Source organism: Oncorhynchus nerka, unplaced genomic scaffold (assembly GCF_034236695.1).
Source record: "Oncorhynchus nerka isolate Pitt River unplaced genomic scaffold, Oner_Uvic_2.0 unplaced_scaffold_974, whole genome shotgun sequence".
NCBI lineage: Eukaryota > Metazoa > Chordata > Actinopteri > Salmoniformes > Salmonidae > Oncorhynchus > Oncorhynchus nerka.
In genome coordinates, this window is record NW_027040317.1 from 178,079 (window position 1) to 203,529 (window position 25,451).

The 25,451-nt window shown below is 40.9% G+C and overlaps 1 protein-coding gene across 3 annotated transcripts; it reads right to left on the minus strand.

Annotated features, from left to right (window-relative positions):
- Positions 1 to 920: 920 nt before the first annotated feature.
- On the minus strand, positions 921 to 13,258 carry tnfsf18 (TNF superfamily member 18). 3 transcript variants are annotated; one of them, XM_029625787.2, is made up of 4 exons: positions 12,752 to 13,258; positions 12,154 to 12,204; positions 2,793 to 2,859; positions 921 to 2,679 (listed from the first exon to the last, which is right to left on the minus strand). In XM_029625787.2, exons 1-4 carry the CDS (start codon positions 12,929 to 12,931, stop codon positions 2,324 to 2,326), a joined length of 654 nt encoding a protein of 217 aa, XP_029481647.2. In that variant the 5' UTR covers positions 12,932 to 13,258; the 3' UTR covers positions 921 to 2,323. The 3 variants fall into 3 exon arrangements, with proteins under 3 accessions (XP_029481647.2, XP_064872533.1, XP_029481648.2); XM_065016461.1 differs by lacking the exon at positions 12,154 to 12,204; XM_029625788.2 differs by lacking the exons at positions 12,154 to 12,204; positions 12,752 to 13,258 and adding an exon at positions 3,659 to 7,250.
- Positions 13,259 to 25,451: the final 12,193 nt, after the last annotated feature.

The window sequence follows — 25,451 nt, forward strand, 5'->3', positions numbered from 1 at the left end:
AATTACCAGCTGCCTCTAATTGGGAACTCAAAACCACCAACATAGAAATACAAACGCTAGAACCCAGAGGGCTCTCTATTGTTAGGGCGTGACAGTAGATTGATGAGGGGAAAACAATTTAATCCATTTTAGAATAAGGCTGTAATGTAACAAAATGTGGAAAAAGTCCAGGGGTCTGAATACTTTCTGAATGCACTGTAGATACATTTTTCTTAATGGAAAATCAAGTCTGAAATTTCAGTGTAGAAATGACAAACTTTAGAAGCCTTTTTAAACCTCAAATATACTACAAGTTATTCTGCAACAGGGGGATCAAATGATGATCCTACATCTGTAGTTCGATTTGACCCTTATTTCACTGTGTTGGTACTGATTCACATCTGGTGGTTTCACATCTGTTTATAATAGCTCTCACCCCCCACAGCGTTGGTATGACACAATTACACTTAAATCTATGTGTGCTTTATTTTCATATAATTTCACAACATGTCATGAATTAGTCCACATTTCTGTCATTTTGGCTTCAACAAACAATAGTTGAAGGTGAAATAAAAGCCATATACAAGTCAAATACTGTACTTCATTTATTTGTTTGGAGAAAAAAAAATCCAGTGCTTTCTTAATATAATAGATTGCATTCCTGTTTCCCAGCGGGAACTTCCGTTGTGGAATTCGTAACAACGTACATTTTATTCTAGTTTATTTGGCGCTATAAAGTCGGTTTCATCCAATTTGCGATAGATTTTCATGCTAATATTCTAAAAATCTGCTAAAACGATATGTGCATTCCCCCGCCAGGGATGTTTCCATCAAACATACTTTTTTATGGGTAAAAGGCTGCGCTTGGAGGACGTAGTGCAGATAACAATAACTTCTTGCCTTTAAATTCCCATGTAGCCTACCGAATGGAAAAATGGGTTTCCATCGCATTTTCAACTCTACTGATGGAGTAGGAAATGTGCACTCTGATCTTGGAACATGCGCTCTAGCCAACAGCTCGCAGATACAGTGAGGTAGGCTACCAACATTATTGGATAAGAGCAATATTATTTGTATTTGTCAAAAGGCAGCCAAGAATCGATCATCATGTCACCAGAAGAAGACCCTCGATATTTATTGGAAAGGAGCATCACCATGCACATTCACCACCCTGTGAAATTCATCATAATGTATTTAATCTGTAGCCTAATGAACTGCATGCTTTCCCGAGTCGTAGTGGGAGAACCACACCATTTATCATGGCGTGACTCCAAGTTTACTTCGATATAATGGTTATTACATCAATATTTGCGCATAAAGGTGTTTCCACTGCCATTTCTCGCATAACTAATTTTACCGACACAAAAGATCCCACACTGTATAGCGTATTTTGATTTGTCTACATTTGGAAGGTTTACCGAAACATTTTCTGTTTCCATCAGGCCTGTCATTAAATGTTTTACCTGACGTACTTTACTCACATAAAACGATTGAATGGAAACCTTGTTAGTGACATACATTCATTGATTATCTCTACATCTCATCCTACAACATACTCAACATGTCCTTCAAAATAGATATAGAAAATAAATAAGAAAATAATAATAAGATAATATTGTAATAAGACATAAATATATTTTAAAAGCAGTACTAAAGTAATCATTAAAGATATGTTGATACTGTGCATTCTCTCAACAACCCTGTGCACATGACTTGATAAAACAATCCCCTCGTTCATAGCTTAAAAAACAATATTTACCGGTACTGGAAAAACATACTAACTATAATCCTGAGCGATAAAAACAGTGCTACTTCATCCAAGAGAGAAACATGCTAAAGTAACAGTACAACCCATAACCCATGATGACCAATACTTTTAAACATATTTTTCCAAAATTACAAGACGCATTATTATGTTACATTTTTAATCCCCCTTCCCTGCAGGAGGCCTTTTGCATTTTGGTTGGCCCTCATTGAAAATAAGAATTTGTTCTTAACTGACTTGCCTAGTTAAATATAGGTTAAATAAAAATAAAATAAAACAATCTGTAGAATTCTGGAAAGAAAATCCTTGCAGCTCAAAACCAGTTGGAAGGCTAGGTAGAGGATAAAGGAGTGGAATAATCTTCTGTGATGGGCAGGGAGTCGACTGAATCAGTTTCTCCCACATGATCTTCCCCACTACTCCATCTCTCTGACAGGTGGTGGGATGATTGGTTGATCCCAGTTAACTCCAGATCCCCAGGATCTATTCAATCAACCCCTACCAAATGACTCCCAGATCTAGCCCCCAGCATGTGTCTATGAAGACAGGAGTGTCTATATCCAATAGAATCTACATATATCATTTTGGACCTATGATGCCCAGGTATGTGGCGGTGTAGGTGGTGTTGATCCTGGCACCAGGGGAGACAGTGACTGTGAGGGTGTCAGAGGCTGCTAGATCCACAGCCCTACCCAGGAACCCTGTGCTGAGGGAGGTGTTGGTCATCCTTACTTCCAGCAGGACTCTGTTGGGCTTGTTCACTCTCACTATGTGCTGTCCAGACACCTCTGGTGTCTCCAGAGTCACCTGAAGATACAGGAAGTAACAACCATCCTGGTTGATGGTCAGGGATCCGCCCTTTAGGGAGACAAAATGATTCGCCTTGGACTGCGTCTTCCACTTGATCCCACTTCTCGCCACCGAGGCATCATTATCTGTGGATGATAAATTGAAAACTGGCATCAATAATGTGACTAGAATTGGAATATAAATTAATTGTGACTATAGCTAAAAATTCAAAGAGACTGAACCTTCTAAGAACTCTCACCATCTATACTTGTGGGTTCAAAGGTGAGCATTTGCCATGGCACTCTTTGTGGCCCCAGGGGTATGCTCTGTGGAGACAGAAATAACTCGTCATTAGTCACTGATCTCTACTCATTGAAGTAATGGTGGGCATCCAAGCAACACGAATCAAATCCTAACAGTAAAACAAAGAAGGATTGTGGTCAATTCCATTTCAATTCCAGTCAATTCAAAAGTAATTTTCATTGAAAAGCACTGAAGATAATTGGAACTGGAATTTGAATTTCAGTGTACTTCCTGAATTGACTGGAATTTAAATATAATTAACCCCAACCCTGGAACAAAGTATGATCTTCAAACTATCCTTTTTATCTGTGACAGGGTACGAACTACAGCTGTTGTCTATGTTTCCCTGGGGACCCTATTTAGGGAAGCGCAGGCAGGAAGGTATAAAAGCCAATTAGTCAAGTCAATTAAGAAAGTAGACCAGACTAGACTAGTCTAAGCTGCCATTGCAGTGGTGTCAATAGTAAATGGCTTGAGTGGAGGAAATGGCGACTGCTTGAACCTGAAAGTGCGGCAAGTGAAGTGCGTGACAATAAATAGAAAATTGTGAAATCAAAGAATAGAACAAAACTAGCAAAAGTTGTAGTAGAAGACAACGACCGGTCCAATAATGCATTTCTTATTGGACTGAGTTTTTTTGGACAAGGAGATTAATTTGGGAAATCCATTAGTAATATCCATTAGTAATATTAGTAATATGTGAAGAAAGCAGTGGGAAAGGTGGATTCAATCATGGTGACTAGAAGTGGCCTTGTTTGTGTTGATGAAGAACAGAATAAATGTCTGCCAAAGGAGTTATAGCTGGAGTCTGTGCATGAGTACCTTAGTCAGAAAATCCCAGGAGTGGTCAGTGCACGTCACCTGACCCATATGGTAAATGGAAGGAAGGAGAAAATCCCAGGAGTGGTCAGTGCACGTCACCTGACCCATATGGTAAATGGAAGGAAGGAGAAAATCCCAAGAGTGGTCAGTGCACGTCACCTGACCCATATGGTAAATGGAAGGAAGGAGAAAAGCCTATCGATATTATTGTTGTTTGAGGAGACTCTACCTGAATATGTGAAGATTGGATACAGTATGTGAGGTACATGGTGAGAGCATTTGTGTCAAACCATTACAGTGTGGAATTTGTAAAGGATATGGTTATGTGTCAAATCTTTGCAGATGGGAGAAGTATAGTATTGAACAATCTGTCAATGGAAAATGTTGCAACTGTGGTGGGGATCATTCTCTGGACTTCCTTGAGTGCCCTGTAAGGGTGAAAGAGGTTGAGGTGCCAAGAATCAGGGCTGGCAGCAGATCTCTTATGTGGAGGCAGTGAAGAGAGTTGAAGGAGCAAGAGGCCACAGTGTTGAAGATATGGAGGTGGATGCATTCCAACCAGTTGCTAGTGTTTTAAGTCAATTGAGTGATCTGGATACACTCATTGTGAAGAAAGTGGATTTTTGTGGCATTTATAGCCACAGTGACTAAGTGTCTAAGAAGTCCAAGAAGCTGGACATCATTATATCTGCAGCCGAGAAGTTTTTGGGGCTCCAAGACTTCCTGGCAGAAGCACTGCAAGGACTATTGTCGCTAGTAAATGTCCCGCCCTCACAGGGGTCTTTATAGCCTGTGTAGGGACCTGATTGGATTTTTTTTTTTTTACAGAAAAGCAGGTTGATTTTGTTTAATGAATTTCTTTTTTGATAGATTGTAAGATATTTGATTTATTTTTAACTGAACTATCCTAATTTATCCACAATTTTTGGTATTTGTTCAAGAGTGCTTTTTGTTCCTGAAGAGAATTTGGAGATGTTGTACTGTATTGGTTCTGAGCACATTAATGTTTGAGGGCAACCATTTTGAGAACCATGCTGACTTTTTGAAGAAGAGTTTGGGGTGAGGTCAAATGTGCTCTGAAGGTATGTTTGTTACATTATCTGTATCAATGCTGATATACAGTACCAGTCAAAAGTTTGGACACACCTACTCATTCAAGGGTCGACTATTTTCTACATAGTTGAATAATGGTGAAGACATCAACACTATAAAACATGGAATATGTGGAATCATGTAGTAACCAAACAAGTGTTAAACATATCAAAATATATTTGAGATTCTTCAAAGTAGCCACCCTTTGCCTTGATGACAGCTTTGCACACTCTTGGCATTCTCTCAACCAGCTTCACCTAGAATGCTTTTCCAAGGAGTTCCCACATATGCTGAGCACTTGTTGGATGCGTTTACTTTACTCTGTGTAGTCTAGTAGCCTAGTGGTTAGAGCGTTGGACTAGTAACCGGAAGGTTGCAAGTTCAAACCCCCGAGCTGACAAGGTACAAATCTGCCATTCTGCCCCTGAACAGGCAGTTAACCCACTGTTCCTAGGCTGTCATTGAAAATAAGAATTTGTTCTTAACTGACTTGCCTAGTTAAATAAAGGTTTAAAAAAAACTCATCCTAAACCATCTCGAATGGGTTGGGTGATTGTGGAGGCCAGGTCATCTGATGCAGCACTCCATCACTCTCTTTCATGGTCAAATGGTCCTTACACAGCCTGGAGGTGTGTTGGGTCATTGTCCTGTTGAAAAACAAATTATAGTCCCACTAAGCGCAAACCAGATGGGATGTAATGCTGTGGTAGCCATGCAGGTTAAGTGTGCCTTGAATTCTAAATCAATCACTGTCACCAGCAAAGCACCCCAACACCATCACACCTCCTCCTCCATGCTTCATGGTGGGAACAACACATGTAGAGATCATCCTTTCACCTACTCTGCATCTCAAAAATACATGGCAGTTGGAACCAAACATCTCAAATTTGGAGTCCTCAGACCGAAGGGAAGATTTCCACCGTTCTAATGTCCATTGCTTGTGTTTCTTGGCCCAAGAAAGTCTCTTCTTATTATTGGTGTCCTTTAGTAGTGGTTTCTTTGCAGCAATTTGAAAAATGAAGACCTGATTCACACAGTCTCCTCTGAAGAGTTGATGTGTCTGCTATTTGAACTCTGTGAAGCATTTATTTGGGCTGCAATTTCTGAGGCTGGTAACTCTCTAATGAACTTATCCTCTGCAGCAGAGGTAACTCTGGGTCTTCCATTCCTGTGGCGGTCCTCATGAGAGCCAGTTTCATCATAGCGCTTGATGGTTTTTGCGATTGCACTTTAAGAAACGCTTAAAGTTCTTGAAATGTTCCACATTGACTGACCTTTATGTCCTAAAGTAACGATGGACTGTCATTTATCTTTGCTTATTTGAGCTGTTCTTGCCATAATATGGACTTAGTGCTATTTGGTAAAATACCATCTTCTGTATATCTTCCATACCTTGTCACAACACAACTGATTGGCTCAAATGCATCAAGAAGGAAACAAAATCCACAAATTCACTTTTAACAAGGCACACCTGTTAATGGAAATGCATTCCAGGTGACTACCTCATGAAGCTGGATGAGTGAATGCCAAGAGTGTGCAAAGCTGTCATCAAGGCAAAGGGTGGCTACTTTGAAGAATCTCAAATCTAAAATATATTTTGATTTGTTTAACACTTTTTTGGTTACTGCAAGATTCCATATGTGTTATTTCATAGTTTTGATGTCTTCACTATTATTCTACAATGTGGAAAATAGACTAAATAAACAAAAACCCTGAGTAGGTGTGTCCAAACTTTTGACTGGTACTGTATGTGACCATATTAAAAATGTTCTATTGTTCTGTGCTGCCACTGCAATAGTGGATTTCTGTTTTAGTTGGCTGTGTTTGGAGAGGCATTGGGAGAGCAACCAGTATAGTGACTCAGACCTCCATTAAGGTGATTGTTTATTCTGTTGTGCGTTTTATATTTCAGTGAAATATTTACTGCTTATTTATAGTGTCTAACAAGCAAACCTAAACCTCCAAGCTTAACAACTTTAAAAAAAGAAAAGATATCTGCCTTTGTACTGTTTTCCTTCAGTGGGCATGGTAGAACCTGTAGTTATTATATTACTTATGTCTAGATGTTACATATCCCTACAGAGTTTGCTGTCACTTATACAGATATAACAGTAAGCACAGTTATTTTAACAGTAACGTTCCATATAGGGCAGGGATGTGCAACTTTGATGGGGAAGGGGGCCACACACTGACCTCATCATGATGGGCTGCAGTGGCTCGCAGGTCTGCAAACCCACACCCATATCCACACATGCAGTCAGAGCTGGCCCTACCCTTTTTGGGGCCTTAAGTGACATTTTATTGTCTGATTGCTGACATTCTCTTTACCTGTCTAGAAGCGAGAGTGTACCATGTGAGTGCTCAGTTGGGGAATCCATCTTTTAATTAAATTGGAGGGGATGAGGTTAGCACTTTCTTGTGCACTGCTCAGTGACGCAAACAACAACGTTTCCATCAGAAACGATTACGGATACCATCCAACACCGGAAACATGCTGCTAAAACATGTACGACAACGTTTCCATCAGAAACGATTACGGATACCATCCAACACCGGAAACATGCTGCTAAAACATGTACGACAACGTTTCCATCAGAAACGATTACGGATACCATCCAACACGGGAAACATGCTGCTAAAACATGTACGACAACGTTTCCATCAGAAACGATTACGGATACCATCCAACACGGGAAACATGCTGCTAAAACATACATTTTACATTACATTTTTTACATTTAAGTCATTTAGCAGACGCTCTTATCCAGAGCGACTTACAAATTGGTGCTTTCACCTTATGACATCCAGTGGAACAGCCACTTTACAATAGTGCATCTAGGTCTTTTAAGGGGGGAGGGGGAGAAGGATTACTTTATCCTATCCTAGGTATTCCTTAAAGAGGTGGGGTTTCAGGTGTCTCCGGAAGGTGGTGATTGACTCCGCTGTCCTGGCGTCGTGAGGGAGTTTGTTCCACCATTGGGGGGCCAGAGCAGCGAACAGTTTTGACTGGGCTGAGCGGGAACTGTACTTCCTCAGTGGTAGGGAGGCGAGCAGGCCAGAGGTGGATGAACGCAGTGCCCTTGTTTGGGTGTAGGGCCTGATCAGAGCCTGGAGGTACTGAGGTGCCGTTCCCCTCACAGCTCCGTAGGCAAGCACCATGGTCTTGTAGCGGATGCGAGCTTCAACTGGAAGCCAGTGGAGAGAGCGGAGGAGCGGGGTGACGTGAGAGAACTTGGGAAGGTTGAACACCAGACGGGCTGCGGCGTTCTGGATGAGTTGTAGGGTTTAATGGCACAGGCAGGGGAGCCCAGCCAACAGCGAGTTGCAGTAATCCAGACGGGAGATGACAAGTGCCTGGATTAGGACCTGCGCCGCTTCCTGTGTGAGGCAGGGTCGTACTCTGCGGATGTTGTAGAGAAAACATGTACGACAACGTTTCCATCAGAAACGATTACGGATACCATCCAACACGGGAAACATGCTGCTAAAACATGTACGACAACGTTTCCATCAGAAACGATTACGGATACCATCCAACACTGGAAACATGCTGCTAAAACATGTACGACAACGTTTCCATCAGAAACGATTACGGATACCATCCAACACGGGAAACATACTGCTAAAACATGTACGACAACGTTTTCATCAGAAACGATTACGGATACCATCCAACACGGGAAACATGCTGCTAAAACATGTACGACAACGTTTTCATCAGAAACGATTACGGATACCATCCAACACGGGAAACATGCTGCTAAAACATGCTTTCCATCAGAAACGATTACGGATATGGAAACATGCTGCTAAAACGCATATACGCAACGTTTCCATCAGAAACGATTACGGATACCATCCAACACGGAAACATGCTGCTAAAACATGCACGACAACGTTTTCATCAGAAACGATTACGGATACCATCCAACACGGGAAACATGCTGCTAAAACATGTGCGACAACGTTTCCATCAGAAACGATTACGGATACCATCCATCCAACACGGAAACATGCTGCTAAAACATGCTGCTAAAACATATGCGACAATCAGAAACGATTCACGGATATCCAACCAAACATGCTGCTAAAACATGTACGACAACGTTTCCATCAGAAACGATTAGGATACCATCAACACGGAAACATGCTGCTAAAAGATATGTTTCCATCAGAAACGATTACGGATACCATCAACACGGGAAACATGCTGCTAAAACATAAACAACGTTTCCATCAGAAACGATTACGGATACCATCCAACACGGGAAACATGCTGCTAAAACATATGCGACAACGTTTCCATCAGAAGCGATTACGGATACCATCCAACACGGAAACATGCTGCTAAAACATATGCGACAACGTTTCCATCAGAAGCGATTACGGATACCATCCAACACGGAAACATGCTGCTAAAACATGTACGACAACGTTTCCATCAGAAACGATTACGGATACCATCCAACACGGAAACATGCTGCTAAATCAGAAGCGATATACCATCAACACGGGAAACATGCTGCTAAAACAACGTTTCCATCAGAAACGACGGATACCATCCAACACGGGAAACATGCTGCTAAAACATGTACGACAACGTTTCCATCAGAAACGATTGGATACCATCAACACGGGAAACATGCTGCTAAAACATCGACAACGTTTCCATCAGAAACGATTACGGATACCATCCAACACGGAAACATGCTGCTAAAACATATGCGACAACGTTTCCATCAGAAACGATTACGGATACCATCCAACACCGGAAACATGCTGCTAAAACATATGCGACAAGCGTTTCCATCAGAAACGATTCACGGATACCATCCAACACGGGAAACATGCTGCTAAAACATGTACCACAACGTTTCCATCAGAAGCGATTACGGATACCATCCAACACGGAAACATGCTGCTAAAACATATGCGACAACGTTTCCATCAGAAACGATTACGGATACCATCCAACACCGGAAACATGCTGCTAAAACATGTACCACAACGTTTCCATCAGAAACGATTACGGATACCATCCAACACGGAAACATGCTGCTAAAACATGTACGACAACGTTTCCATCAGAAGCGATTACGGATACCATCCAACACGGAAACATGCTGCTAAAACATATGCGACAGCGTTTCCATCAGAAACGATTACGGATACCATCCAACACGGGAAACATGCTGCTAAAACATGTACGACAACGTTTCCATCAGAAACGATTACGGATACCATCCAACACCGGAAACATGCTGCTAAAACATGTACGACAACGTTTCCATCAGAAACGATTACGGATACCATCCAACACGGAAACATGCTGCTAAAACATGTACGACAACGTTTCCATCAAAACGATTACGGATACCATCCAACACGGAAACATGCTGCTAAAACATGTACGACAACGTTTCCATCAGAAACGATTCACGGATACCATCAACACCAAACATGCTGCTAAAACGGAAAACATGCTGCTAAAACATCCATCATCAGAAGCGATTACGGATACCATCCAACACGGGAAACATGCTGCTAAAACATGTACGACAACGTTTCCATCAGAAACGATTACGGATACCATCCAACACCGGAAACATGCTGCTAAAACATGTACGACAACGTTTCCATCAGAAACGATTACGGATACCATCAACACGGGAAACATGCTGCTAAAACATATACGACAACGTTTCCATCAGAAACGATTCACGGATACCATCCAACACCGGAAACATGCTGCTAAAACATATGCGACAACGTTTCCATCAGAAACGATTACGGATACCATCCAACACGGAAACATGCTGCTAAAACATGTACGACAACGTTTCCATCAGAAACGATTACGGATACCATCCAACACGGAAACATGCTGCTAAAACATGTACCACAACGTTTCCATCAGAAACGATTACGGATACCATCCAGAAACATGCTGCTAAAACATGTACGACAACGTTTCCATCAGAAACGATTACGGATACCATCCAACACGGAAACATGCTGCTAAAACATATGCGACAACGTTCCATCAGAAACGATTACGGATACCATCCAACACGGAAACATGCTGCTAAAACATGTACAGAAACGATTTACCATCCAACACGGGAAACATGCTGCTAAAACATGTACGACAACGTTTCCATCAGAAACGATTACGGATACCATCCAACACGGGAAACATGCTGCTAAAACAATGCGACAACGTTTCCATCAGAAGCTAACCACGGATACCATCCAACACTGGAAACATGCTGCTAAAACATACGACAACGTTTCCATCAGAAACGATTACGGATACCATCCAACACCGGAAACATGCTGCTAAAACATGTACGACAACGTTTCCATCAGAAACGATTACGGATACCATCCAACACGGGAAACATGCTGCTAAAACATGTACGACAACGTTTCCATCAGAAACGATTACGGATACCATCCAACACGGGAAACATGCTGCTAAAACATGTACCACAACGTTTCCATCAGAAACGATTACGGATACCATCCAACACGGGAAACATGCTGCTAAAACATGTACGACAACGGGTCGGCGATTCCTCACAAGCTCTATGGAATGCCCTGAGACCCGGCTTATTGATACATTAAATAATAATAAAGATGTCTGGATTTGGGCTAGATGTTGCATGCCTATCACATTTAGGAATGAATTTCAACTAGTTGCCTCCATTAACACTTACTAATGGAGTATGCCAAACGTTCATGATTGAAAAACAGAGATTTAAATCTGATTTCAGAGAAGGAACATCTGCACAGTGGCATTTCCCTGCATGTGGATATGATGTTATGACATGTCACCTTCCCCTGCAGTGCGATGAGGCTGGTGGTTGAGCCCTCTACTGTCTGAGAGCCTGGAGGATGATAAGTCAGACAGAGAAAGAGAGACTGACGAGGTATGGCCTAGCCTAGGCTCAGGTCCCTTCCAAGATGCATTCAAAATGATCTATTGGCAGGTTTCCAAAACTTGGTCCAGGGTCCTCCCACAGGTACACGTTTTGGTTTTTGCCCTAGCACCACAGCTTATTCAAATAATCAAGCCTTGATTATTTGAAACAGCTGTGTAGTACTAGGGCAAAAACCAAAACGTGTACCCCAGGGAGACCCCAGGACTGAGTTTTAGGAAACCCTGGTCTATTGTATATCCTATTGGCAGGCCATGTATATGATGATGATGATATATGATGATGATGATGATATATGATGATGATGATGATGTATATGATATATATAATCATGTATATGATGATGTTATGAATACTCTCTGTCTTGGAGGGGGCAAAAATGAACCAAACGTTTGCATGGGACATGTTAAAACTTGTTTAGAGGTTGGAAACATGTTTAAACCAGTCTTGTGGTTAGCTTACCAGAGATGAGTCTGTTGTGGGTTTTGGAGCTGAAACTATTTCTGGCAGAGGCTGGGGGAGGGAGATGGGAAATATCATGATGATTGTCCTATCAGTAACTTGTAAGTAACTACATTTTGCCTGAGAAAGACATTTTGTATTCAGCTCTACTCTAGGCTTTATGAAACAGTATTAATATGATATACACAGTGATCATTCAGTAGCACACACCCAGCCCTTTCATATTGGAGAACAGGGTTCTGATGTCACCAGTACTAAACCACACATAGTGATGCGTTTCCCCCACCAGCTGTGATGCTACTGAAACCACTTCAGAGGCTCGTACTCAACAGGTGCAACAGGCCGGTGTTACCACAGCTACAATACACCGCTCTATTGACACACATTGATCCAACTTCAAGATCTCATCTTTTTTACACAAAGTGAGCTACAATACATATCTCAGATTTAATTCAACTTGATTTCACTAACTATGTCCCTCCCTAAGTTGTGATGGTCAGGGACTCTTTTTTTAAATAAAAAACTAGCAACAGCATTACATAGTTAACACACACCAGAGAGTGTGTAAGTGTGTGTCTATGCAGGTTAGCAGTCTTACCAGTGCGTGTGGCCTGGTGATGACGAGTAGGGTGATGGAGACCACGTGGCTGACGGTGAGGAGACCGACCCAGAGAAGGAGTCCACTGACCAGGCACCGCTGGCTCCCCTGGGCCCCCGGGCTATGATGGTGGCAGTTCTCTGAAACCTCACAGCGATCCATTGACTGCTGCGGCATCATCAATCTGCAACGTCCGGCCGTGGGGGGGGAGAGAGGCTCGGGTAGAGCAACCTCAGTCCCCTGAGATGCAGCAGAGGGCGTGCAGGAAGAGAGAGAGATGGAGCCGCTGTGTGTGTTTGTCCTCTTGGCTTCCTCTGCTGTGAAACCTCAGAACACTGCTGTGTGTGTGTTGCGTCTGTATCCGACGAGGACGTCTTTATGTCTGTGTTCTGCTCTGTGTTCCTCTGTAGCTGTTCAGGACAGGAGGCAGGTCGGGCTGGTTCTTTCCTGAGTGACTGAAGGAAAACAAAGATAGATAACTCTTCACGTAGGGGAATGGCCCTCCTACTATTCATACTACTCTCATAGAGAAAGAGGAACACCACTCACAACCAATGAGAAAACGAGGGCGTGATAAACATAGACCTTTAAGTGAAAATGAATCATTCACATCTTTCCCCTAAATAGATTTTACACTGTGATTTGTCAGCTACTACTATAAACCAAATTGAACTGATAGATTTTGATAGTGTTTTGGCACTGTTCAATGTGAGTCCATTCACTTTCCTGATGTGTCAGTGTGTGATTCACTTTCTTTTTCTATTCTCTTTCTCTTTCTGTGTGAAAGTACTGTAGTAAAATCCAGGTCAAGGCAACATTTCAAACCCCACTCTTCAGTGCATTAATATGATAACATGTCACAAGGTTGTGTTTCAAATGTTTGCATCTCTAAAATCTCCCAGTCTCAGCTGCATGCCAGGCTGTGCTGTGCACCTCTTATGGTTTCACTTTGGTGACTTGTGGCTGACCTGGGGAAAGTTTCTGGACCACACAACAGAGTTAAGGTGTCAATCTTGGTATTTGAGTACACTGACCTGGTTAGTGATGACAAAGGCCAAAACAACACCTACACATATGATGATTAGATCGACATTATGGAACAAAAACACTTCCTTAAGTGGAAGTTGGATACTACTCTCCGTTTCTAACGTTGTTTAGGTTGTAAAGGAAATAACTGACCTTTCCTTTCTTGTGGCATATGAGCAATAGGCTTTGTAATATACTAGCACACAGGAATGTGGGTACAATAACCATGTTTATCTGACGTATTGGTGAAGTGCAAAGTACAGATGACATGTAGTAAATAGTAACAGAGCAGCCCTCAGGCACTACGGGTAAGTATATACATGACTTCTCCCTTTCTTTGGATCATTTGTTTCTCAAAACAATGTTCTTTCAACTCAGTGTTTCACATTGCAAACAATATGCAAACAAGCATTGCTTTTTTTCTTGGTAATATAGACATCACAATAGTCATTACATTGTTATTATTAATGTCTTGTCAATGTTTTATTTTTCTATTTTGGTTTTTGTTTGTTTTTCAACCGTCTCTGTTTGAACTACAAACACTGACAGAATTGGCATTCTGATAGGTCTTCCATAACGAGTTGAATTCACTGGTGTGTCAGTGTTTACATTGTTGCTTTACATAGTTTGTTTTGGTGTTGTTGGTGTTGGAGCACACAGGTGAGTAGTTTTCTTCCAGGCTGACTCTTGTTTCAGGTTCTCTTTCCACTGGATAAGGTAAGTCCATTATGGTTTCTGAGTGTCTCTCTGGGCGTGTTGTTTCATGTGTTTTTAACAGGTGTCTCGGGTTCCTTCAGTAGATTCTCTCATTTTGTGTTTGTACTATATATGACCTTGGCTGGTCATGTTTTCCAATTAAAATCGTTGGTTGCTATTTGTTGTCTTGTCTGTTCCTGACTCGTTCTCCTTCCTTCATGACCAAAAGCTAACATGTGCTTTGGTCAAGGTAGTGTTTTGTCTCTGTTGTCTGCTTGTGAGCCTGTTCCTGATATGCTGATAGAGTCCTGGATTTAACAATCTCTCTGACTTAAAAATCTTTGTCTGCAGCCTCCTTCCCATCAGTAGGTGTGCATACTCCATCCAGGGGTGTTTCTTTACTCAATGAGAGCTAAGTATTCACTATGTAACAGCCTTATTCTAAAATTGATTAAATCAGTTTTTCCTCATCAATCTAAAACACAATACCCCATAATGACAAAGAAAAAAATATCAAATATTTTTGGAAATTAAATGAAAAATTGAAATCACATTTACTTAAGTATTCAGACCATTTACTCAGTACTTTGTTGAAGCTACAAGCTTGGCACACCTGTATTTTTGGGAGTGTCTCCCATTCTTCTCTGCAAATCCTCTCAAGCTCTGTCAGGTTGGATTGGGAATGTTGCTGCACAGCTATTTTCAGGTCTCTCCAGAGACGTTTGATCGGGTTCAAGTACAGGCTCTGGCTGGGCCACTGAAGGACATTCAGAGTCTTTTCCCAAAGCCACTCATGCGTTGTCTTGGCTATGTGCTTAGTGTATTTGTCCATTTGGAAGGTGAACCTTCACCCCAGTCTGAGGTCCAGAGCAGGTTTTCATCAAGGATCTCTCTCTACTTTTCTCCGTTCATCTTATCCTCGACCTTGACTAGTCTCCCAGTCCCACAGCATGATGCTTCACCATAGAGATGGTGGCAGGTTTCCTTCAGACGTGACACTTGGCATTCAGGCCAAAGAGTTCCATCTTGGTTTCATCAGACCAGAGAATCTTGTTTCTCATGATCTGAGTCCTTTAGTTTCCTTTTGGAAAACACCAAGTGGACTGTCATGTGCCTTTTACTGAGGAGTTGATTCCGTCTGGCCACTCTACCATAAAGGCCTGATTAGTGGAGTGTTGCAGAGATGGTTGTCCTTCTGGAAGGTTCTCCCATCTCCAAAGAGGAACTCTGGAGCTCATTCAGAGTGACCATCAGGTTCTTTGTCACCTCCCTGACCAAGGCCCTCCTCCCCCGAATGCTCAGTCTTGCCAGACGGCCAGGTCTAGGAAGAGTCTTGGTGGTTCCAAACTTCTTCCATTTAAGAATGGAGGCCACTGTGTTCTTGAGCACCTTCAATGCTGCAGAAATGTTTTGGTACCCTTCCCCAGACCTGTGCCTCGACACAATCCTGTCCCTGAGTTCCAAGGAAAATTCCTTTGACCTCATGGCTTGGTTTTTGCTCTGACATGCACTGTCAACCTTGAGACCATATATAGGCAGGTGTGTGCCATTTCCAAATCATGTCCAATCAATTGAATTTACCACAGGTGGACTGCAATCAAGTTATAGAAACATCTCAAGGATGATCAATGAAACAGGATGCACCTGAGCTCAATTTCACATCTCATAACAAAGGTCTAAATGTGTTATGTAAATAAGGTATTATTTCTGTTTTAGTTTTTTTATACATTTGCAAGAATTTATAAACATGTTTTCAATTTGTCATTATGGGGTATTGTGTGTAGATTGAGAAGAAAAATAAAATTAATCAAATTTAGAATATGGCTGTAACATAACAAAATGTGGAAAATGTCAAGGGGTCTGAATATTTTCCAAATGCACTGTATGTGGGGTGGCAGGTAGTCTAGTGGTTGGAGCGTTGGGCCAGTAACCGAAAGGTTGCAAGATCAAATCCCTGGGCTGACAAAGTAAAAATCTGTTGTTTTCCCCCCTGAACAAGGCAGATTAACCCACTGTTCCCAAGCCATCATTGTAAATAAGATTTTGTTCTTAACTGACTTGCCTAGATAAATGAAGGTACAAAAAATAACTTTTTATAACAGGTTCTTCAGTCTGAACTACTCTCTCAGCTTGGCCGTTTGACTGTGGAAATCTAGGGCTCGACGTGACATGTTTGAACTCTTAGCTGGTAGAAAACTATTGACTCACAAGACATTTCTTGACTCACAAGCTGTCTTCCATTGTTGGGGCACAAAACATTGATCACCCCATGCCTTGCAAAGATGACTTTAGTGCTGTAATTGTGGTTACTTGCTGTCCCACTGAACTTGGAGATTTCTGGGTATTTTGTAGTAATCCATACATAGTAGGAATTCTGTGTCATTGTAATGGAAGAGGTCTACTCTAACTTTGGCCTAAGCTCTCTCTTATATTGGATGGGACGTGCAGACTGCATATTTTGTTACATCTTCAATCTATTTAGCCATGCCTGGCCAGAACAGAACTTCCCTTCCTCTTTCCTTACATTTTACAATTCCCATGTGTGCATCATGGATTTTTCATATTTCTTCTCATTTTCTGAGGGACAAGTTTGAACTTTTGAACAGCAGTCCGTCTGAGTATTTCAAGTCCTCTCTGAAGGTGCAGTGGTGCTGTATTTTCTTTGCAACTTTCCCTCTCGTGTCTGGCCATCCTTTTTTAGCTGTTTCTGTGACCAGTTTTAACTCTCCATCTTCTGCTGTTGCTGTTTTGAATTGCTGCAGTTTCTCCTCTGAAACAGGAGGTTTTTGATCGATGTAGTTTACATCCAGCTCACCATCGAACAATTTATCTCTCTAATCCTTCAGGTATGCTCGGCTCAGTGCATCATTCACGTGTATCTCCTTTCCTGGTTTGTCTGTCACATGTAGACTGTATCTCTGTAGTCTCATCAGCATTCTCTGCAGTCTGGCTGGTACTTTCTGGAGCGACTTCTTGAAGATTGTTTCCAAGGGTTTGTGGTCTGACTCCACCTGGATCTGTTTTCCATACAGGTACTGGTAGAACTTCTTGCAGCCATACACTTTCGCCGTTAGCTTTTTCAATTTGAGCATATCTCTTTTGACAGTCTGTGACGGATCTTGACCCGTATGCGATTGGCTGACCATCTTGCAGGATCGCAGCTCCCAAGCCTTCTGGGCTTGATCATCCAAAGATAGTCCGTTTTTCTTTTTTTACATCATAGTACATTAACACTGGCGCATTGCTGACAAGCTAATCAGATGGCTATTTGCATTGCCCCCCCTCCCATTTACGCCGCTGCTATTACCTCGACTAACAGGCACATTGACTGTGTACTGGTACCCTCTGTATATATCTTCTCTACTGTTATTTTACTGCTGCTCTTTAATTATTTGTAACTTTCATTTTATATTTTTTTACTTTTATATTTTTTACTTAACACATTATTCTTAACTGCATTGTTGGTTAAGGGCTTGTGAGTAAGCATTTCACTGTAAGGTACCTTTTGTATTCGGCGCATGTGACAGATTTGATTAGAAGTGTTTTCATGCTTTTGAAGCTCTGTTCCTGTGCAGACTCCCAGTCCCATGAATGTCTGCTTCCAGCAGTTGTCTCAGTGGTGCATTGACATCTGAGAGATTTGGGATGAACCTTGTAATATACTGCAAGATTCCCATGAACCTCTGAAGCGCTGCTTTGTCCTCTGGCCCTGGCCTTTCTTGTATTGATCTGACCTTTTTGGAGGCTGGTTTCAAGTCTTCTTTGCTTAACACATGTCAATGTAGAGAATTTCTGTCATTCTGATTTTGCACTTGTCTGTATTCAATTTCAAGTTGATGCTTTTCAGTCTGTCTAGTAGCTATCTCAGTCTCCGGTTGTGCTGCTCTGTGTCATCACCCAAAACAAGTCATCCATGATGTTTATGACACCTTTCAGACCTTCCGAATTCTGCGCGAGGCACCTCTGGAGGGATGCGATTCAGAAGAGCAGTCTTGTGAATGAATACCTCCCAAACAGCATATTGATGTGTAGTCGGGAGCCCTCTTCATCCAGTTGGATTTTCCAGAATCCTTGGTTTGCATCAACCACAGAAAATACCTTTAGCGTTGGGCATTTCAGCAACTACCTCTTCAATGGTACGTAAAAGATAATGTTCTCTCTTGATGGCTTTAAGATCCTGTTGGTCCATGCATACCCATATTTTGTTTGGCTTGACGATTGTAACCAAGCTGTTTGTTCTTTCAGAAGCCTCAGTTTGCATGGCGACAACATCTTTTCCATGCGGTTCAGTTCCTTTTCAAGTTTTTATTTTAGTGCTACAGGTACCTTTCTGGGTGAGTGAACCACTGGTGAGACGTCTGGGTCTATTTGTATGTGATGAACTCCTGGAACACATCCAAGTCCTGTGAATGAATCTTCATATTCACTCAAAATGTCAGTCTCTGTTCTTTGTTCAAGCTTGAATATCCTCTGTATTAAGCCAATTTGCAGACAAGCTGATCTTCCAAGTATTGCAGGTGCATCTTTTTCTATCACTTGAAATTCCAGTTCAAACACTTTCTCTTTGTATTGTTATATATTAGGGATCCCCATAAGCTGCTGCCAAGGGAGCAGCTACTCTTCCTGGGGTCCAAACACATTAAGGTACTTAAATCACACATAAAACAGTACATCATAAAACATTATTACACCACTACATATCTACAATACAAAATGTATAAAACCACCATACAACCATATTACAATGTACGTGTGTGTGTGTGTGTTGTACATGCGTGTCTTCAGTCCCCGCTGTTCCATAAGGTGATTTTATCTTTTTTTAGTTGTAATCTTATTCTACTGCTTGCATCAGTTACCTGATGTGGAATAGAGTTCCATGTACTTTAGTCATGGCTGTATGGTGGTACGATGCGCCTCCCATAGTTTGTTCTTGACTAGGGGATTGGGAAGAAACTTGTGGGGTATGCATGGATGTCCGAGCTGTGTGTAAGTAGTTTAAACAGACACCTCGGTGCATTCAGCATGTCAACACTTCCAACAACAAGTAGTGATAAAGTCCATCTTTATGAGAGATTTACATGCATATTATTAATGTTAGTGCTCCATGTACATGTAATGTCCTGTTCTGAGCCAATTGTAATTTTCCGAGGTCCCTCTTTGTAGCACCTGACTACATGAGTGAACTGTAGTCCAGGTGTGACAAAACTAGAACCTGCCTTGTTGATAGTGAATGCAGAGCAGCACTTTATTATTGACATACTTCTCCCCATCTTAGCTACTGTTGTTTTGACCATAACATTTTACAATCCAGGGTTACTCCAAGAAGTTTTGTCACCAACTTTGATAAATTTCCACATGATTTATTACGGGATTTAGTGAATTATTTGTCCCAAATATAATGCTTTTAGTTTTTGATGTATTTAGGATGATCATTGCTTCCCATTCTGAAACTAACTGCATCTCTTTAAGTGTTGGAGTGATTTCACTCACTGTAGTAGCTGACGTGTATAGTGTGAGTCACCCACATACATAGATAGATACACTGGCTTTAATCAAAGGCTTCCATTAAAAAACACCCTCTGTCTTCTGTTGGACAGGTAACTCTATCCACAATATAGCAGGGGGAGTAAAGAGATAATACACGTTTTTCCAGCAGCAGACTGTCAAAAACCGCAGTGAAATCTAACAAAATAGCTCCTACAATCTTTTTATTATCAATTTCTCTGAGCCAAACATGAGTCATCTGTGTAAGTGACGTGCTTGTTGAATGCCTTCCTTATAGGCATGTTGAAAGTCTGTCAGTTTGCTTACAGTAAAATAGCATCGTATCCGGTCAAGCAGGCTGATTGGTCGGCTATTTGAGCCAGTAAAGGGGGCTTTACTATTCTTGGATAGACCAAAATTCTTCACCTCTTCCACTTTATGGATTTCAAAATTACAATGTTTGGTTTTGTTCTCAGACATGTAAGCCTGATTAGCGAGCTTAACTTTTAATCACTGCTAAAGCAGTGGAGGCTGGTGGGAGGAGCTGTAGGAGGACAGGCTCATTGTAATGTCTGGAAGGGAATAATGGAATGATATCAAACACATCTAACATATGGAAACCACAAATTTGACTCTGTTCCATGTATTCCATTCCAGCCATTCGAATGAGCCCGTCCTCCTATAGCTCCTCACACCAGCCTCCACTGTGCTGCAGGCTTCTCATTTCTCCTGGCCCACCTATCACACAGTAAATTACTTTCTACAGCCATCTAGTGGCCATCAAAATGACTGCTTACTGCTTTAGGCTCTTCTATTGAAGACAAGAGTGAATTTATAACTTTCTATCTAGTTCACTTGCTGGGGTCCGGACTCATCCCATAACCTTTGAGTCTGACATTTGAACAGAAAAAGCAAAGTAAAGGTAGACCTGCAGGGGCGGATTGACCATATGGCATTTTGGGCAAATACAAGTTGTGCTGGTCAATTTTTTGCCTATTGATCCTGTCTAACTTAATGGTTTCTTCTTCACCTCTACAGATCAATGGTTGAGAGTTTGAAGCTCTATTCAATAAGACAAGGAGGTAATGACACAGACCTGTCAGCCTAAATAATTTGCTGTTAGTTCCTTATTTTATTTTTATTTATTTTCTCACTTTTGTTCAATCATCTTTTCCTCTCTCACAATACTGTAGTATAGCTGAGAATGTTACGTGAGAAGAAGTACCCTTGCATGCTATCGGGCTCCTAGCCACGGCTGACTGTAGCATTGCTGAGAATGTTACGTGAGAAGAAGTGATCTTGCACGCTGGTGAGGGACTTGAGAAACATATTGGCCTGCGTGTGAGTAAATGTGTTTGATTCATGAACATAGCTGCCTTGTTTGATGTTTCCTGTGCAAGCAGTTGTAGACCAATCATGTAAAACTACTGCACGAATTTGCAGTTATTTTGCCTTGTGTAGTCTGTCTAATAAACCTTAATATACAGCTCTGAAAAGAAAGAGGTGACCATTTCTGTACCTCCCACCAGGTGGTGGCAGTCTCCTACCTCTTGTACCTGCCATTCCATACTGTTGTCGTGACGTTGTATTAGTTAATATGACGACTGTTGCTCATCGAATGATTAAAAGTTTCTAATTGCGTGATTAACCGAATCAAGCAATTATTGGGAAAATACGTTTTTATTGAGTTTCTATTTCCCAAATTAACTCAAAGAATATCAGAATATTGATTTTACAACAGCCGCTAATTAATAAGTTACCTCTACAATCTCGTTCTGAACATCGTATAATCCGGGAATCTGCACGGACCCGGGTCTCACCAATGAGTTCGTACCACACCAATCTTAGTTGAATATGTATTTACTAGAAAGCTAAAATGATGATAAAAGATACACATACACAAAAACACAGTCTAGGCTATTGATTAGAACTTAGTATAACGGACCAACACACTATGGCGCGTGTTACCCAAAATGGGGATTTAAAAGAGAGAGAAAAAGAGAAAGTACACGAGAGAAATATACATTTGGGTGAATTTGTCAGCTATGCTTATTCTAACCCTAGCCTTGCCCCAAACTGCCGCTCCTATGGGTCAGAACATAATGATGTAATTACATGGGGAAGGTCTCTGTGGATTCTCCGCGTGGACCATTCAGGCTGCTCAATGACGCACCTCTCTGGTCGTCCTCACGATGTCAGTATCCTTTTGGCTTAGGAGTCTGTTTCCTCGCCCTTGTTCTGGAAGGGCTCTTCGGAGGACAGACAGCTCTGTAGCTCAGAGCTCACAGCATAGGAATGAAACAGTGTAGATACCACGATTTGATGGGAAGTGGAAGCTAGGTGGTTCGACATGAATTCACCTGCTTAGACACAGCTACTCATCCTTAGCTTGGGTAGAAAAATATGTCTTTGTCTTCAAACTTGTGTTGCGTTTTGGGTTCGTTTACTTTTTAGACCTCGACTGCAGCTTGGGTCACGTAGTCTTCTCTGTAAATTCTTTACTCACAGGTTTTATATCCTCGTGTCAGAAGTGGGCATAACCACCTTTAGGGCCCTTCTCTGGGCATACCAAGTTATGGGTAAGGTCTAGATTTTATTCAAATCCAATTTTAGACAACTAACTTCACATTTCATCTTTACCAAAACATTCTCTTTGATTTGGACATTTTCCATACAACGTACAATGTATAAACATCAAACATATACTAGTTAAACTGTTGACGTTACAATGTTTCCGTAATAACGTCATCTATTAACCTTTAATAACAAAACAAAAATGACATACATTTTCATATTCCATCTATCGTCATGACCATCATTGTGGCTGACGGAAACCATTGTTCCAAAGTCCCTTTATTTCTTGTTTAATGTTCTGAGGCTGGTTCTCCATAGTAACAGGACCAAAGGAATTTGTCTGTGGCCTAAGATTTACCAGAGGCGTGAGGGGTCATAAAACCCCCACATCTTCAGACCTCTAGATCTCTCCTCCTCTGTTGGGGTTGAGAGAATCTGTAGGGTTGTGGTCTCCTGTAACCTGACCTGATCAGGACAGTCATGACACTGTGTAAGGAAAAATCTGAGACTGATCAGAAGGTATACATTTGAAGGAATTCTCATCTACAAGACAGTCATAAGATATATGCTAATAACTGTGTTATACCTATACAAACCATTTTAGCAGAGACACTCAGGGTTGGAGATGTCCCTTAAATAGGTGGGTAGGCATAGGGTCTACTGCATGGTCTCCCATTAGGCCTTCACTGACCAGGAAAGTAACTGATGCTAGAGATACATCCATTTATTTGATCAAAGGAAGGATTAGATATTGTTGGGCAAATTATGACATTTGAAGTGTAAAGCAAAGGGCAATATTTTCTCTCGTTTTTAATTTTTCTAATTTAAGTAGGCCTGGGAAACATAATGGAATCTCTCATTACACACAAATCTACTCACACATCTACTCACTGACACCACAACACAAACTGCATACATCCACACCCACATAACATGCACACACGCATACTGACACCATACACACACACACACCACAGCACACACACACTCATGCTGCTGCTACTGTCTAATCTAGCCTGTAGCTTAGTCACTTTACCCCTACCTTTATGTACAGTACATACAGTAGCTATGTCAATTATCTCGTACCCGTGCACATACAGTAGACTTGTACTGGTTCTCCTATATATAGCTGTGTTCTGTTCTACTCCTTTATATAGCCATGTTCTGTTCTACTCCTATATATAGCCATGTTCTGTTCTACTCCCTATATATAGCCATGTTATGTTCTACTCCCTATATATAGCCGTGTTCTGTTCTACTCCTTTATATAGCCATGTTCTGTTCTACTCCTTATATATAGCCACGTTATGTTCTACTCATATATATAGCCATGTTCTGTTCTACTCCTATATATAGCCACGCTATGTTCTACTCTCTATATATAGCCACGTTATGTTCTACTCCTTATATATAGCCATGTTCTGTTCTGCTCCTTTATATAGCCATGTTATGTTCTCTCTATATATGTACCTTCATTTCTCCTATATATAGCCATGTTATGTTCTACTCTATATAGACACGTTATGTTCTACTCTCTATATATAGCCATGTTATGTTCTACTCCCTGTATATAGCCATGTTATGTTCTACTCCTTATATATAGACACGTTATGTTCTACTCTCTATATATAGTCACACGTTATATTCTACTCTCTATATATAGCCATGTTATGTTCTACTCCCTATATATAGCATGTTATGTTCTACTCTCTATATATAGTCATGTTATGTTCTCTCCTATATATAGCCATGTTATGTTTCTACTCTCTATATATAGCCATGTTATGTTCTACTCTATATATAGCCATGTTATGTTCTACTCTCTATATATAGCCATGTTATGTTCTACTCCTATATATAGCCATGTTATGTTCTACTCCTTATATATAGACACGTTATGTTCTACTCTCTATATATAGACACGTTATGTTCTACTCTCTATATATAGCCATGTTATGTTCTACTCCCTGTATATAGCCATGTTATGTTCTACTCCTATATATAGCCATGTTATGTTCTACTCCTATATATAGCCATGTTATGTTCTACTCCTTTATATAGCCACGTTATGTTCTACTCTCTATATATAGCCACGTTATGTTCTACTCTATATATAGCCATGTTATTTCTACTCCCTATATATAGCCATGTTATGTTCTACTCCCTGTATATAGCCATGTTATGTTCTACTCCTATATATAGCCCGTTATGTTCTACTCCTATATATAGCCACATTATGTTCTACTCCCTATATATAGCCACGCTATGTTCTACTCCTATATATAGCCACATTATGTTCTACTCCCCATATATAGCCACCCCTATATATAGCCACATTATGTTCTACTCCTATATATAGCCATGTTATTTTCTACTCCCTATATATAGCCACATTATGTTCTACTCCCTGTATATAGCCACATTATGTTCTACTCTATATATAGCCACATTATGTTCTACTCCCTATATAGCCACCTCTATATATAGCCACATTATGTTCTACTCCTATATATAGCCACCTCTATATATAGCCACATTATGTTCTACTCCTATATATAGCCACGTTATTTGTATTTGTTATTAACTGTGTATTTATTCCTGTCTCACTGTTTCTATTTTATCTTTAACTCCGCATTGTTGGAAAAGGACCCTTAAGTAGGCATTTCACTGTTAGTCTATACCTGCTGTCTAAGAAGCATGTGCCAAATACAATTACGTTTGATTACTAACCTAATTTAATACACATACCACAGTTCATCAAAGCACACTGAAATAAAAATTAATGCAATTAAGTAAACATTTATATATTTATCTATACTCTTAATTCTCTCTCAAATATAGTATTGATTCTAGCTTAACATAGATGTTAACAAATAAAACAAACAAAGCTGTTAGTATGAAACAAAAAAGTAAGATAATT

Coding starts and splice junctions, on each gene's coding strand:
- tnfsf18 (XM_029625787.2), bottom strand. CDS start 12,931: ATGATGCCGCAGCAGTCAATGGATCGCTGTGAGGTTTCAGAGAACTGC. Junction 2,860..12,153: donor CCACAACAGACTCATCTCTG/GTAAGCTAACCA, acceptor CTGTCTCCACAG/AGCATACCCCTGGGGCCACA. Junction 2,680..2,792: donor TGAACCCACAAGTATAGATG/GTGAGAGTTCTT, acceptor TATCATCCACAG/ATAATGATGCCTCGGTGGCG.